The sequence below is a fragment of the Rhineura floridana genome, chromosome 7, assembly GCF_030035675.1.
Source record: "Rhineura floridana isolate rRhiFlo1 chromosome 7, rRhiFlo1.hap2, whole genome shotgun sequence".
In the NCBI taxonomy this organism is placed as follows: Eukaryota; Metazoa; Chordata; class Lepidosauria; order Squamata; family Rhineuridae; genus Rhineura; species Rhineura floridana.
The window spans coordinates 48,542,886-48,559,657 of NC_084486.1; the positions used below are offsets into that span (position 1 = coordinate 48,542,886).

The 16,772-nt window shown below is 41.5% G+C and overlaps 1 protein-coding gene across 1 annotated transcript; it reads left to right on the plus strand.

Moving 5' to 3' along the window:
- Positions 1–855: 855 nt before the first annotated feature.
- On the plus strand, positions 856–15,994 carry RBP4 (retinol binding protein 4). Its single transcript, XM_061635515.1, has 6 exons — positions 856–966; positions 1,202–1,348; positions 6,689–6,825; positions 6,955–7,061; positions 13,256–13,471; positions 15,812–15,994. Exons 2-6 carry the CDS (start codon positions 1,217–1,219, stop codon positions 15,823–15,825), a joined length of 606 nt encoding a protein of 201 aa, XP_061491499.1. The 5' UTR covers positions 856–966; positions 1,202–1,216; the 3' UTR covers positions 15,826–15,994.
- The last annotated feature ends 778 nt before the right edge of the window (positions 15,995–16,772 follow it).

Here is a 16,772-nt window from a genome sequence, read left to right on the forward strand (position 1 = left end):
CAATAGTGTGATCTCTGTTACTGACAAGAATGTCTATCTACTTTCATGTAGGCGGACTTCTTCATATCACACCTAGGTTAAAAACTCTCAGAAAATCCATTGTGATTAATAGAATCAATCATGTTAAACTAGCAAATAATTTGCTGCCATAAGTCCTGGTTTGGACATTACACTAAGTCATGGTTTATAAATTAAATTTATTATCCAAACCCATCCCAGTGGCTTAACTATGGTTTATTAACCACAAACCATCCAAACTTGTAAGTCAAACTTGTAAGTCTGGTCCCCATGTAATGCTAAACGATGATTTACAAATTATGGTTTACTAAACCATAGTTTAAGATGATCGTCCAAACACAGACGTTTGTGTTTGTATAGTGCCAGTAATCTCCTGCCTCAACAATATGGGCACTAAGTATTTGTGTAGTAGCAAGAAGAACATGCACACATATATAAAAAAATCCCCACAGAAAGATATCTTGTTATTATCTCCCCCTCTAGGAGCCTCAAACTGATCTTGCTGTGTCTCCTCTCCTCTGCCTCCTTGGTGTTTTTTTTTTTTTGTCTTTTTCTTCCAAACTAGAGAGGCATAGTCTGCTCTAAAACTCAGGGTGTATCATGTGCTTGCGACACCACCTGCATAGCCAGCGGCCAGGATCAAAGATCACTGCAGCTCCCTTGGCCTCCTGCTACAGAGTTATGCAAGAGCTTTGTTGTGAGAAGAGCTTGACCAGCAGCTGGAATTGATCAAGCTTTCCTGTCTCTTATCGCCTCCCCCTAACAATATTTATCTTTTGCCTGCTGGGTTTACAAAAGAACTGCTCACCCCTCCTCTCTGTGCAGAGCTATAAAACATGTATCCAGCCTTCCCTCCCATACATAGTAGAGTTTGGCAGTTTGGATCTACTCTGCTCCTTGACAGACAGACGTATCCTCTACAGTGGTTTTTGAATCCCACTCCCTGTGGTGATTATGGTTCTTTTATTGCTGAACGAAAGCCAGGAAGGCCCTGTCCTACCCTGCATGCAGATGGCTCTTTTTATAGGGGTTTTATGACTTTGGTGATGGTCTTTATGACCCCCCCCCCAGCTTTACCCAAAGAATCTACTATTCATTCATCCTTTCCTTTAGGGGGTGTTGGAAGGCATCTTCCTTTCTTCTCTATGAGAATCTAGGGGTTTACATGTTATATTTATTGCAGGTGCAGAAAGGGAAGATGGCTTACACAAGGGGAGTCATCATCTGGCTGTCGTTGGTAGCCCTGGCATTGTTGGACAGCAGATGCCAAGCGCAACGTGACTGCCGAGTGAGCAACTTCAAAGTCCAGGAAAACTTTGACAAGTACCGAGTAGGTGTTCTCAACCTGTCTTTTCTTCTTTCCCACTCCTTGGCTGTAATTGAGGAGAGAGTCATAAGCAGTTGAGAGTAAGAGGTTTAAAGAGAGGCAAGGAGGGCGGACAGTCAAGCCCAGTGCAGTCCCCGTTGGCGTTGTGGAGCAGGAAGAACTGCCGGGAGCTGCCATTCTGGCCCCCAGCCAGGGCTGGATTATCCATTAGGCTTAGTAGGCTGAAGCCTAGGGGCCCAGAGCTCTTGGGGGCCCGTGCATAAGCTAAAAAAAATTATTGCGGGATAAGAGCTTCCGAACCGCCCGCCATCCTCCCGCTTCACTTACCTTTTTCTCTGCTATTTTTTGCAGTTTGCCATCAATCAAGATGGCGGCCGAGGTTTCCCTAAGGGGCTGAAGCCTCTGCCGCCATCTTGGTTGATGGCACGCATGCATGCTACACTCGCGCATTGCTGCCATCAACCAAGATGGCGGCAGAGGCTTCAGGCCCTTAGGGAAACCTCGGCCCCCATCTTGATTGATGGCAAACCTGCGTGAAAACAAGTGGAAAGGTAGGGAGAAGAGGGCCCCAAACGCCAATCAGCCTAGGGGCCCTCCTCAGTTTAATCCGGCCCTGCCCCCAGCCCGTATATCATCGCCGCCCACCACTAACACCATTACCGATTCTACTCTGTCGTTGTCGGGCAAGGGTAAGGAGGCTCTGGACAAGAACAGAATTAGGTTCTATTTTATTGTTTAGATTTTAATGTCCTGATGTTTTTGTATGTTCTGTTTTGCACGTTGCCCAGAGTGGCTGGACAACCAGCCAGATGGGCGACTAATAAATCTAATAAATTAATTTAATTAATTAATTAATTAATTTTCTTTGTTTGAATTCCAGTCTCTTAAATAGTATAATCAGGGCAGAGTTACTTAAATTACAGCACACTCTGATGAGTCATCCAAATCCCAACACCAAACCTGAGTCTGAACAATAGATACATAAATACAGAGAAAGGGGCTTCAGTTCTTCTACGCTGGAGTCGAGGAGAGAAGGAAACTCATCAGAGTGGGATTCTTGTTTAAGCAAAGACTTGGGATTATGTTTAGCAGGGGTGTAATTGTTTGAGGTTGCAGGGGATCATAGACCTTTTACTTTTTTGGAAGCAGGGTCCCAGCCAGGTCCCTATGTATGAGCTAAATAGCATGAAAAGGGAGTGTGATAGCCACTGAGAAGAGTCCTTGTCCTTTTGTGCTGACTAAAACCAATCAGAGTGAAAGGAGGTGAGTCAGCCACTGGGAAGACTCTTCTCAGTAGCTAACACACAGCCTTCTCTTTCATGCTGATTGGTTCCTTGGGAAGTCTGTTGTAGTGGAATGTGGACTCACAAGATGATAGGAGAAGCAAGGGATACAAGGGAAGATAGAAAAGGGGGCATGGCTGTGAGAGACTGTGGTGTGACTGTCATGAAGGGACCCTGCACTTCTGAATTTGTCACTACACTACTGATGCTTAGATTTATTAATGTATGATTTCACACACACAACCCCCTCTCTTAAGTGGCCAGATCAGCACAGTGTATTGTCTAAGAACATCAAAGTTCAGACTATAAAGCTAGGCAACAGCATTTATTATCTCATATATTGGAGAATACAGAAATATTATTTTGATTCCTGTTTCCTGCCTTTCCTGGTGTCTGCCTGACTAGTGCTGAATCTTAAAGCAGTTGTACTAAAAAAACAACCTAGATGTTGCTTGTTTTAAACATTCAGGAGGAAACATTTAGTCTGAAATATATCTTATGGATTACAAGAGTCCTTCTGCAAGTCATATGGTGGTTGCGACTGGGTCTGATGCCCATGTGAATGCTAACACAACATTATTTCTTTTATTGCTGCTTATATGTAGATGATGACACCCAGTTATTTCTGTACCCCTGAATTGTCCCCTCACTCCAATCCTGTCTCTCTGATATCTCTGCTTAGATACTTGGTTGTTTCAAACTCAGTATGTCAAAGACTAGACATATAGTCTTTTCTCCCAAGCCCTGCTCTCCCAGTATGCTTTCCTTATCCATTGACAATGTCTGTTACTATTCACCCTGTTCAGCAGGATTTATCTTCTTCAGCTCCACTACTCTCTGCTATCCAAAGATTTCCTGCTTCCTCAAAAGACTCTGCCCTTTCTTCCTTGTTGTCCCATATGCTTGAAACTGCCTACCAGAATGCCTGTGTGATGTCACCTCTCTTACTTCAAATCCCTGCACATAATCTTTTCTTGAAGCCATTGGCACAGCATGCTAGTTTCCATGTTAGTGCCCTCCCTTGTCTGAGCCTGTAACTATGTTTAAACATGCATAACAATCACATATTGTTTCCCTGATTAACTCTGTCTCCTTTCTTTTCCTTTCCTTTTCTCTGTTGTTTCTGTTGTCAAATTTTAGATTGTAAGCTCCTTGGGGCAGGGACCTGTCCAATATAATATAGGTATTTATACTGCATGTAGGGTTACCAACCATACTCTTTTAAGAGTACATATACTCTTTTTGAGATGGTGCAACAGCATACTCTTACTTTTCACTTATCAAAGCCAAATGTACTCTTTTTGAAATGACAAAATGATGGTAACCCTATGCATGAGGCATAATAGTCCACCTCTGCCCCTCTCTCCAACACTAAGATTCATAGTTTTTGTCGTGCAAGTAAGGTTTGTAGCAGTTAAAGCCCTGCCAAAAAAAAAAGTGCTGTTTGGTAAAGCTATTTACAAAAATCTGGAAGGAAAGTTACTGGCTTTAATTAACTACATTCCAAAACAAATTCCGAAAAGGATAGCAGTGTCAATTTCTTGCAGAAGTCTGTATTTTGATTTGACTGCATTATAGCTTAATTTCTAATACCCAATAACTCAATTTTAGCTAAATTTCCTCCTTCCTCCATGGTATATGCTGTTCTGTCAAATAGCAAGTACATTTAGAGATATTCAGTCTGGTAGGCTGGTACCAGTTGAAACGGATGTATCTCAAGTTCTATTATTGACAATAATAGGCTGCATTAACAGAAGTATAGTTTCCAAATCACGTGAAGTATTGGTTCCCCTCTATTCAGCACTGGTTAGGCTCATCTTGAGTACTGCATCCAGTTCTGGTCCCCACACTTCAAGAAGGAGGCAGACAAACTGGAACAGGTTCAGAGGAGGGCAACAAGAATGATCACGGGACTGGAAACCAAGCCCTATGAGGAGAGACTGAAAGAATTGGGCATGTTTAGCCTTGAGAAGAGAAGACTGAGGGGAGATCTGATAGTGCTCGTCAAATACATGAAAGGTTGTCACACAGAGGAGGGCTGGGATCTCTTCTTGACCGTCCCAGAGTGCAGGACACAGAATAATAGGCTCAAGTTGCAGGAAGCTAGATTTCAATTGAACATCAGGAAAAACTTCCTGTTAGAGCCATACGACAATGGGACCAATTACCTAGAGAGGTAGTGGGCTCTCCGACACTGGAGGCATTCAAGAGGCAGCTGGATAGCTATCTGTCGGGAATGCTTTGATTTGGATTCCTGCATAGAGCAGGGGGTTGGACTTGATGGCTTTATAGGCCCCTTCCAACACTACTGTTCTATGATTCTACAACCTGAGAAATTTATTGACTGAACAAATTTTCTTGACATCGCTCATTATCCAGTTTTCATTATCCAAATCTTCATCATCCATATTTCCAAAATATTCAGGACTGTTTCTAGTTTGTGTTCCCTCTGCTGATGGAAGGCTTCTTGACCTAACAGAGCCTTCCATCAGCAGAACAGGGATCAAGATGATATTTACAGATTCCCACACCCTCTGCAGCTCTCAATGCCCCCCCCCCATTCGCTCCTTCAGAACAGCATGGGAGATGGTGCAGGGCAGTTGAGGTAGTACAAATTGCAGAAGATTGCCTCAATCCCTGTTCTGCTGATGGAAAGCTCCAGTGGATGAAGATCCTTCCATCAGCAGAGGGACACTGGTTGCATACAACACCATAAAAACTGTGCTCCATGTTATCATCATCAGTCAGAGCAAAACATCCCTAACTGCAATCCTATAAATGTCTGATCAGAAGGAAATCCCATTAAGTTCATTGGGACTTACTCCTAGGTAAGTTGGTAGAGGACTGCAACCTAAATTTATTTAATTTGTTTACTACATTTATATCATCACCTCATAACAGACGTTCTGTGGGCGGATCACAAAGCGATCATTATGATGATGTTGATGATTTAAAATACAGTATAAAATAGAGATGAGGAACCTCAGGCCTGGGGGCCAAATGACCTGTAGGAGGCAAGTTTTTTTCCTGTGGGGAAAGGAACTCTCTAAGAAATACAGAACTCAGGTCTCAACTACAGAACTCAGGGCTCTAAACCTGTGAGTTAAGTTATACTATGGAAGTCTACATAATGTTAAATAAAATAATTAGCTTTGGGTATTTATTTTATGCAACTGAGTCTTCCTTTTAAGATTGTGCAAATTTTTCCCAGCATCTTAAATTTTTCCTCTCATTTTTATCAAAACTGTTGGTTTTCCTCAGAATTTCTTGAATGTTTTTTCTGACAAGTTCAGGCCAAATTTCACTCTGGGCAAAATTTCCTGAAAATCCAGATAATTTTGCTAACCTTACTGAAATTCCTCAGAGTTGTTTCAGTTGAGATGTTTTTAAAAAAACCCATTTGTTTCTAATGTCAGTTCGCTAATTTTGTGGTGGCAGCTCGCACATGTTATAATCAGGACAGATTAGCAGCTGCCATCATAATCAGTCAGGTCCAGTCCCAAGACATTTGCTGCCTGAGGTGGACAATGGTGCCCCTCATACTATGTACCAAAGTTGACTAAATTGGCAGCTGAATTTTACTTCAGCCCTGGCAATGGGGTAGCTTCCTCCTCTATAAATGAAGGCAGCAGGTTAATTTAGGGGGGATATGATGTTTTTCCTGCCTGCAGTGAAGGACAAGGTGGTGCCCCCATTCTATGTACAGAAGCTGACTGGATTGGCAGGTGAATTTCACTTCAGTCCTCGTAACAGGATATCATTCTTGTCTAAACCTGAGAGCAGCAGGCTAGTTTAGGGGGTGCATGGCAGGCTATGTGGCACACAGAGCTCCAGTCTCCATCAAAGGGGAATGTCAGGCTCAGGGTGAATGGCCAAAGGTGTTGTCAGCTCTACCCCCCACCAACCCACAGTGTCTGCAGCCTGAGGCAGTTGTCTCTCTCTGCCTAATGATAGGACCACCCCTGAAGCCAGTTCAATTTGCATTTCCTTTACTTATATTGCACCCCCTAACCTGCTTCTCTAAGCAGTTCTGATAAGAGCTTTTCTCCTCCTTCCCCAGTATGCTGGAGTCTGGTATGCGATGGCCAAAAAAGACCCTGAGGGACTGTTTCTGCAGGACAATGTGGTAGCCCATTTTTTTATTGATGAGAATGGGAAGATGACTGCTACCGCCAGGGGCAGAGTGGAGCTCATGAAGTGAGTCTGCTTCTTTTTCTGCTGTTTCCCTACAGGCTCCAACCCCCTTTCTTCCCTTTGCAAGCACAAGTGCACCCCTATGTTCAGATTTCCAAGGCTGACTTTATATCTACCAATCCCTCTTTTCAGTAACTGGAACATATGTGCGGACATGATTGGCTCCTTCACAGAGACGAAGGATCCCGCCAAGTTGAAGATGAAATACTGGGGTTTGGCATCCTATCTCCAGAAGGGATGTGAGTACCCTTTTAATAAAAAATAGAAAAAGAACTAATGGTGCAATCTTTTCAGTTCTTGAATCCTTTTTTTATTAACCTCTGCATTTGATGGCTTATGATGCGAGCCATTATGATTTTAAGCCTTTTGACTGCTGACTGTTATATTATTTTGTTTTTAGTTTGTTGTATGTTTGTATTGTTGATGTTTGTGCACCACCTGGATATGTTTTACATGACCGGTGGTATATAAATATGTCTGTATATGTTACTTCAGATATAAGTTCCCTTGAATTCAATGGGGTTTACTCCCAGTGAAATAGATATAGGACTGCAGTCTCAAATATATCATAAGGACAATGTAATTTATGTCAAAAGATGTGCACTTATTCCCCCCCCCCCATTATATTCATAGGTATTTTACTGTTTGCTAGCATAATTTGAATTTTCTAGAGATCAAATGTTATGGCTGCCTGAACTTTCTCTTTCTTGGCTTGATTGGAGAGTTCGTCAGCAATTAAGACTGGCCTACAGGTGCATCTGAATGAGGTAGCAAAATGTTGAGGTGGTAAAATGAAGTCAGTGTGTTTCTTCATACTGCAAGGGGCTCTGTTTTGAATGCTCCCCTGTGTTAAAACTTTCTGTAGATAAAAACCAGCATAGCAGGAAAGTGCTGGATTAGAAACTTTATCCCTGATGTGCTAATTTTCTATTTGCAAGGAGTTTTTATGTCTGGGACCTAGGGATGAAGGAGAACTTTGCCTGGTCTGTATTTTTGCGTGAACTGACCTAATTTGCACCTCCAGCACTAATTTACAGATCAAAATATAATTATCCTTTTCATTTTTGCATTTCTCCAGATTTTGTGATACAGTTGTCTGCTCGAAGAATGTACCAAAATGCATAAAAAGCATGTATTTTCTGATAAAATATGTTGAGAAATTCATACAATGAGATAAAATATGTATTAAATACATATTTTATTATATTTTAATGCAGGCTTAAAAAAAATCTGCAGATTGACATGGAAAAGGAACAGGATAGAGTTATGAATAAACACATGCAAAATTGACATGAACCAGAAATAAGAGTGATTCTGCCACCCCTAATGGTAGCATTCAAAACTGATATTAGAATCTGAAGTGGCAGCTTATTCTATGTGTAAAGCCAGCATAAGCAAATTTGCATCAGCACTATAGGCATATTAATTCTGGGTCCAGTCTTCTTCCTTCGGAATTTTCTTCCATATAGATAGCAGAACTTCCATCACTTTTGACTTTGTCAAATTTTGCTGTGCAAGAAGGATCTAGTGCTTGCAAAGAGTCTTCTGGTTGCTGTTTATCTTACTTTGTGGTGCTCCTACTGCACTTAAAAACTATAAAAATATGTACTTCCAAAGACAGATATAAGACTGGGTGGAACCCTGCTGATTTGTCATGCTTTCTTTCACTCAAATGGAAAGTCAACCAAGGAGGGCCTCTCTGACAGACATTTAGAGTATAATAATTGTCCAGCAAATGTTGATCAGTTGTAGGGATGCACAGGGTGGCCAGGTGCAGTTCTTTAGAGGACAGTCTTCTACGTTGAAGGGCTGTCAAAAGCCAGTCTTTTGTTTGAATGTGTCTGTTTGAGGGCTGTCCAGTTCAAATCTAGTCTAAAGATAAGGAACTATAAAAAAGGAGAAAGAGAGAGCCTTGAAGTTGCCCATCAACAGTTATTAGCACCTGACTGAGCAGGCATAGAAATCACCTGGTATTAGGGGTGGAAAGATCTCTCAATTTTGGTTTTCTAATTTCCCCAATTTTAAATTATGTTCTCCATATTTCTACAGTAATTTGTTATTTTTTTTAAAAAAGTCCTAATGAAAATTCTTCAGCATTAAGGGCAAATTTCTCCTACAAAACACATTTTGTATGCAATTTTGAGTAGTGTACAGAATTTTGCAAGCAATTTCTCCTAATATAATACATTTTTGTATGTTGTTTTCACTAATATATTCATTTTTATGCACATTTCCCCCTAATATGTGCATTTTTGTAAACATTCTTTGATTGAAGAACTGCATCGTAAAATTTAGATAAATGCAAATTTTGAAGGATAGCTGTGTTTCAGTTCTCATATTGTTTCAGAAAGTACAAATTTGATAGATTCCTCTTTAAATGTGAACATAATTGAATTTCTCTCCCATCCCTACCTGGTATCTTCCCTACTATGATGAGATGTATTGATTTCCATTTACATTATAGTCTAAATTTGCACATATGAACATGTTATGCAAATGGGTGTCCTCTTTTTGTTATGCAAATTCTCTTTTTTAGCAATGCATAACTGGCTACCCTAGGGATACATCACCATCAAAAGGATCATTTAACTAAGCATTCTTTTTTTTAATAGTACCTGGAGATGTAGAACCATCTGAAAACTGGTTGCAAATTCTTCCTGTCTTGACTGTAGACAAAACAAGTCTATTGAAAAGGAGTGAAAGGTTTCCAGATTTTCCTGTTATGATCAGAGCTTGGAAGTTACTTTTTAAAACTACAACTCCCATCAGCCCCAGCCAGCATGGCCACTGGATTGGGCTGATGGGAGTTGTAGTTCAAGTTACTTTTCCAAGCTCTGGTTATGACAGTTGTATAGCAAAAGTGCTTGCTTGTGGAGCAACTTCACAGGTAGCTTCAGTGTCTTGTGGCAACTTAAAGACTACCTAGTTTATTGGACTCAAAAGTTAATGGGCAAGATCCCACATCAGATCTGACAAACTGGGCTGTGACCCATGAAAGTTTATGTCACAATAAATTTGTTAGGATTAGTTATAGGAGCCCCAAAACTTTTTTTTTTGCTACAGCAAAGTCACTCTAGAATTTGTCACAGATATCTTTGAGGGAAGCAATTTCCCCCACCCCATTCTTCAACCTTCAGCTAGTATTGTACCTTTGCCCTGCCACAAAATCAAAATATGCAGCTTCCTGAGGACTCAAGAGTCCAAAAGGCCACCGTCCTTATCTATGTCATCATGTGAAATACTGAATTTGGTGCATTCCTTTTGTTTTCAAATGCTGGTTCTGTAGGATGACTCTGTGAGGGTTCCTCCTGATCACCTATTTATAGGCATTCATCCTGATTTGCTTGAACAAAGCTTATGTGGAGGTTATATTATATCCAGTCTTTATTGAGCGCTCATTCTGATTTTTTTGTAGGGAATTTATGCAACAAGCATCCTCCTGATATGCTTGTGTAGTGTTTATACAGCTCTTCCCATTAATCATTTGTTCATGCCATTCTTTTCAATTTATTTTCCTGTCACCTTCCTAACCACAAAAAGTCAGTTTTTTTGTGGGGGGGATTTGTTGTGCTCTGGCAACAGAGCACTTTAACTCATTTTAATTTCACAAACCTCATTTCCCAGTATATTCCTGAATCCCTTCCACAAAATACTGATAGTCTGAAGTCGCCCTGACAGAAGAAACTCTGACCTTTTGAAAACCTTGAACATTGAGCACTGTCAGTGTTTGTTTCTTTGTGGATCACAGAACATTATGGATTGGCAAACCACTAAACAGTGAGCTTAATTATGTATATTGTTCACCCCTATCTCCGAGTGGTAAGAGAATTCAGGAGTAGCAGCACATACGTTTGGTTTGGTTTCCTTAGAATGAAGGCCACTGGAGACTGTAGCGTCTTTGATTTCAGCACGGAGAACCAGGCAGGCCTCCATGTATCTTCCTAGCGCAGTCCAAGACTGGTGCCTGGTCTATTATTCTCTTACCAATGGCATCATCTCCAGTCAGGTAAAGGGGGGATGTTTGCCCCCTTTAGCCCACTTTCTGGCAGCAACTCCAGCTAGTAGTTCTGTGGCAACCAGACCCCTGTACTCTTTAATCATGTCAAGAGGTACTTAACAAACATGACAAAGAAATTAGTTTGACCATTTTAGCAGTTTCTTTTTCTACAGAATTCCATCTTTCAGATGTAAAACCACAGGCTTGGAGGGTATAACAAATATTCATTTATTTATTTATTTATTGCATTTGTATACCACCCCATAGCTGAAGCTCTCTGGGTGGTTTACAACAATTAAAAACATTAAAAACAAATATACAAATTTAAAAACACATTTTTAAAAAGCAATTTAAAAACACATGCTAAAATGCCTGGGAGAAGAGGAAAGTCTTGACCTGGCGCAGGAAAGATAACAGTGTTGGCGCCAGGCGCACCTCGTCACAAGCATCATTCCATAATTGGGGGGCCACCGCTGAGAAGGCCCTCTCCCTTGTTGGCATCCTTCGAGCTATTCTCCTCCCCTCCCAAAATCCTATAACACTATAATACATTTGTTACTAAACCCAGATTCATTCCCGTTAATTATTTCTTTCTTACATTTGTATCCCATTCTTCCTCTCAAAGTTGCTCAGGATAGCAATACATACTTTACATGTATACTTTACATTTGCATACATACTTTACATTTGTATTTTCATACTGATTCTTCTTTATCTTGATAAGATTAATCTTCATATTGGAAAGGGTTAAGTCACATCCACCATACATTTTAATTGAGTAACCTCCCTTGCAGACTGTGGGAATGCTGTGGACATAATATATCTCGACTTCAGCAAAGCTTTTGACAAAGTGCCCCATGATATTCTGATTAGCAAGCTAGCTAAATGTGGGCTGGATGGAACAACTGTCAGGTGGATCCAAGGTTGGCTCCAGAATCGTACTCAAAGAGTGCTTATCAATGGTTCCCCCTCAAACTGGGCAGAAGTAACAAGTGGGGTACCACAGGGCTCAGTCCTGGGCCCAGTGCTCTTCAACATTTATATTAACAACTTGGATGAGGAGGTACAGAGCATGCTTATCAAATTTACAGATGATACAAAATTGGGGGGCATAGCTAATACCATGGAAGACAGAAACAAAGTTCAAAGGGACCTTGATAGGCTGGAGCATTGGGCTGAAAACAACAGAATGCAATTCAATAGGGATAAATGCAAAGTTCTACACTTAGGAAAAAGAAACGAAATGCACAGTTATGAGATGGGGGATACTTCGCTGAGCAATACGACATGTGAGAAGGATCTTGGAATTGTCGTTGATCACAAGCTGAATATGAGCCAACAGTGTGATGTTGCTGCAAAAAAGGCAAATGCTATATTAGGGTGCATTAACAGAAGTATCGTTTTCAAATCGTGTAAAGTATTAGTTCCCCTCTATTCAGAACTGGCTAGGCCTCATCTTGAATACTGCGTCCAGTTCTGGTCTCCGCACTTCAAGAAGGATGCAGACAAACTGGAACAGGTTCAGAGGAGGGCAACAAGGATGATCAGGGGACTGGAAACCAAGCCCTGTGAGGAGAGACTGAAAGAACTGGGCACGTTTAGCCTGGAGAAGACAAGACTGAGGGGAGATATGATAGCACTCTTCAAGTACATGAAAGGTTGTCACACAGAGCAGGGCTGGGATCTCTTCCCGATCGTCCCAGAGTGCAGGCCACGGAATAATAGGCTCAAGTTGCAGGAAGCCAGATTTCGACTGGACATCAGGAAAAACTTCCTAACTGTTAGAGCCATACGCCAATGGAACAAGTTACCTAGAGAGGCAGTGGGCTCTCCGACACTGGAGGCATTCAAGAGGCAGCTGGACAGGCATCTGTCGGGGATGCTTTGATTTGGATTCCTGCATTGCGTAGGGGGTTGGACTTGATGGCCTTATAGGCCCCTTCCAACTCTACTATTCTTTGATTCTATAAAGCACTCTTATACCACTTTAACAAGCATGGCTTTCCTCAAAGAATGCTGAGAACTCTTGTTTGTTAAGGGCATCCTAACAACTCTCAGCACCTTTAGCAAATGGCAATTCCCATGGTCCTTTAGGCGAAGCCATGATGACTGTTAAAGTGGTATGAGTGCTTTAAATGTATGGTGTGAATGTGACCACCATGTGTTAGAGCTGATTCACATATATTTATTTAGGCATGCACCTTAGATGTTTTAAGTCTGTTTTTGAAAATGTAAAGTATATTGTCTTATTTATTTGTATAGTTTTAATATATCTATATGTATTGTCTGAACGGCACTGGGGCAATTTTTCCACCACGCATCAAATACACAGAGATTTATCCTTCAGGGAAATTAAATGTGTGAAACAGCATTCAAAGTGCCTAGTGGTAGGATAATGGTACTGAGTTTTTGTAATTTATTTATGGTTTCTCCTAGATGATGATCATTGGGTAGTGGCCACAGATTATGACACATATGCCCTGCATTACTCCTGCCGTCAGGTGAATGAGGAGGATGGCACTTGTACTGATGGCTACTCCTTTGTGTTCTCTCGGGACCCAAATGGACTATCTCCAGAAGCACAAAGAATTGTCAGGCAAAAGCAGACAGAACTCTGCTTAGAACGACAATACAGGGTTATTGTTCATAATGGTAAGAAATGTTTCAGTAGAATTTTATACAAGCATGGGTAGGAGAAAGGGCAGATGGTAATTCTTGTGCTGCTATGAAATTGTTTTTCCTACAGTGAGAAATTGTTTAATGAAAGCTACAAGTCTCCCCAGCCCCTGCCTGCATCTGGCTGACTCCTTGGCTATAGGTTCCCTGTTCCTCAAGTCTTCAAAATGACTTAATAAAGTTTAGGAGCAGGGCCTACTGTAGCTGATGCTTTAGGAATGATGGCTAGCTAGCACACCCCAAACTTTGTGAGGTTCACAGATCAAAGGAAACATTCCAGAGCTTTAAAATTTTGTGTATGTACTCTAATCCATAATGGAGTAACAACAAGGGTTTAATATAGAAATACTTGATATTCATCTTCAAAACATCATAGAACACTGATTTCTGGCACAATACAGGAAATCCTGTTAAGATCATTCAGCACTCCCCATTGTAGTGAATCCATATCTGTGTGTATTCCACATAAAAGCCTGAAAATCAGTAAGCAGGCTATATATTTATTACTACGTTTATATTCTGCCTGTCTTCCACAATGGAACTCAAGATTTAGTACAGAGAGCTCTTGTGTACTCTCTCATTGACATACTGATCAGACCTAGCCCTGCATAGCTTCAGCAAGGTTGTTGCATCATGCATCAGACCATGCCCATTGCTCAGCCCAATATGCATAAAGGTACACATGTGCTGAGATGCTGTAAACCTGAGAAGTCCTGGGTCACATTATTTCAGTTGTCCTGTCTCTTGTACATCTCTTCTGAACACAAAAAAGGTCCTTTAAAAAAAAAAAAACCTTATTGAACTCACGAGTCAGAAACAACAGATATAAATGCATGCACATGCCAAGAAAATTGTGATTACTGTTTCAGTGCAGCTAATTATTTAAAAATATTGAATGCTTCATAAATCAGGCACTGGGAAATATGTAAAATAATTATTGCTCTTCTTTCCCTTAAATGCAATACACTATGATACACTATGAAGTGTATATTCATAGGGATTAGATGTTGTAGAGCTAGAATGGGGAGTCAGTGGCCCAATATATGTTGCTGGACTACAACTCCCATTGTCATCCTTGACCATTGCCCATGCTGGATGGGACTGATGGGATTTGGGAGTCCAACAACATTTGAAGGGCCATAGGTTTTCCATTCCTGCCATTGAGACTAATGGTAACATTACTTTATGAATAATAGTTTGGCAAAGTTTCATAGAAATCTTTGGTGGGGTGAGAAGTTCAATATGTTACATTATTCTGTGTTGTTTCTATGTATACTGTATTGAGCTTGCGCTGGTGGAGCCTATAAAACCAAGTGGTTGAACAGGTGTGATGACAGGGAATAGTCAAACACTTCCTGCTGCTTAGAGCTATCGGATTCTTTGGGGAAGAGAAAGTTGTTGTTTTGGCCAGGACTGAAACCTCACACAAGTGATACTTACATAGGAATAGCTGTGCAGAGCTGGCTGAGGACTAGGAAGACATCCCAAGAGGCAGGGAAGTTAAGGGGACTGGGAGTCCAGAGTGAATGGGACTGAGCAGTGGACTGAGAAATGGGAACCTGAGAGGAAGGTGATGATAAAGAGGAGGAAGGACTTTAGAAACAGGATTGCTAGGGACGCTGGCCAAAAGGAGATTCAGGGAAGGAAGCGGAACTAACTTGGCAATGAGCTAAAAAGCCAGGGCCTGAAGAAACAACTGGTAATGGAGACATGCAGGGACATTGTTGGGGGTGACCCGGTGGAGTGGGATGAATTTTGCTCCAAGCCCTGCTTATACTGTAGCTGGGTACATTGCAAAGTGCAGTGCTGTGAGACCCCAACCACTTGCCACCTTCATATGCAAACTTGTGTCATGGGCCTGTTCCCTGAGTGCTTTAGGTCCTAGGAATGACCCTGGAGACACAGAACTGAAGAAAAGAGAAGCCAAGGACCTCACATAGTGCACAGGGGCAGGAGTGCCTGCTGCACACAACTGGCATATAAGACTGGCAGGGAAGGATTGGAGGGCTGGGAGCTGTGGGCCAGGGAGCCAAAGGGGGCTAGATTTGCAATCTAGACTGAGCATGACTGGGCAAGTGTATCTTTAAGAGTTACACAGAAAGGGAATGCTGTCACTGCAGCATTGAGACTTGGCAACCCTGATTTGAGACCAAGGAGGAGTGGTCACTGGTAATGTACCTTACTATGGTAAGATAGTAAGCTGATACGTCAGCCTACATTCACATAATGAGGTGACTGCAAGCATCTAGTACCATATTGTTATGTTAACATGCTGCCTCAGAAATTTTAACTTTTCTTCTTCTTCTTCTGTTTTAGGATACTGCCGTTAAGGAGAACATACCCTTTGGTAACCATTTTATAGTTGCAAAGTTTATAAACTAATCATTTTTTGAGAAGTCCTTCAAGCAGATTATTTTAGATGTTGAATATATTTATCTGAACTGTACCATTTACCCTGCAAGTAAGTGAAATTTAATAAACTGAGATTAGTGAACGGCATATTGCTTCGGCTGCAAAAATATTCATGTATTTAAAATACATAAATAGCAGGTTGTACCAGCAAAACGTTATTTTATGGTAGTATTTAGAATTATAAATCCATATTTTGGTAACTATTTCCAGCTTTGATTTTTTTTTTTTGTAACCATAGGGTTGTATTCAATGTGTTGCTAAGCAGATTGTTCCATCCATGCAAGGATTTACCTTGTGCAACAGAACAATTTTCTCCCCTTCTCCCCTCATGCCCCCCAATCTGTTCTGGTTTTTTCCCCAACCCTCCAGAGCAGATGTGGAGATGGCACGGGGCATGCATGGGGGGGGAGGGGGGGGAAATCCCATTGTGCCAGTGCTAGCCCTTGCGCTAGCACACCTTTTTAGTTGAATACTGCCCACAATTTTTCCAAGTCTCAAATTTTCAGTGTTTTTAAATGCAAAATAGCTATTTTGTTTCTTTTCTGAAGAAGTTTTAATGCAGACATATTTAACGCTTTTCCTCCCAGAAGCAATGGTTTGATATTTTGCACCAGATCCACAAATGCTGTTGTGCTGCTGACACATCCTAACTCTCACCACTCTAGTGACAGCCCGCCTGGAGGCAGGGCTGGTGCTAGGTATGAAAGGGCCCTTGGGCACCAGCCTGCCCCGGGTCCGTGGTGCCATAGCCCAACCCCCACACACAGATGGTGCGAGACTAATAAACCCGCCACTGTATTCCACCTACCTCTCCCATCCCTGTGAATGACGTACACGCTGCCCTTAGGGAAGCCTCTGTTGCCAT

Excerpts from the sequence above, each read along its gene's own strand:
- RBP4 (XM_061635515.1), top strand. The coding sequence starts at position 1,217 with ATGGCTTACACAAGGGGAGTCATCATCTGGCTGTCGTTGGTAGCCCTG. Across the intron at positions 1,349-6,688 it reads AAAACTTTGACAAGTACCGA|TATGCTGGAGTCTGGTATGC; the intron begins GTAGGTGTTCTC and ends CTCCTTCCCCAG. Across the intron at positions 7,062-13,255 it reads ATCCTATCTCCAGAAGGGAT|ATGATGATCATTGGGTAGTG; the intron begins GTGAGTACCCTT and ends GGTTTCTCCTAG.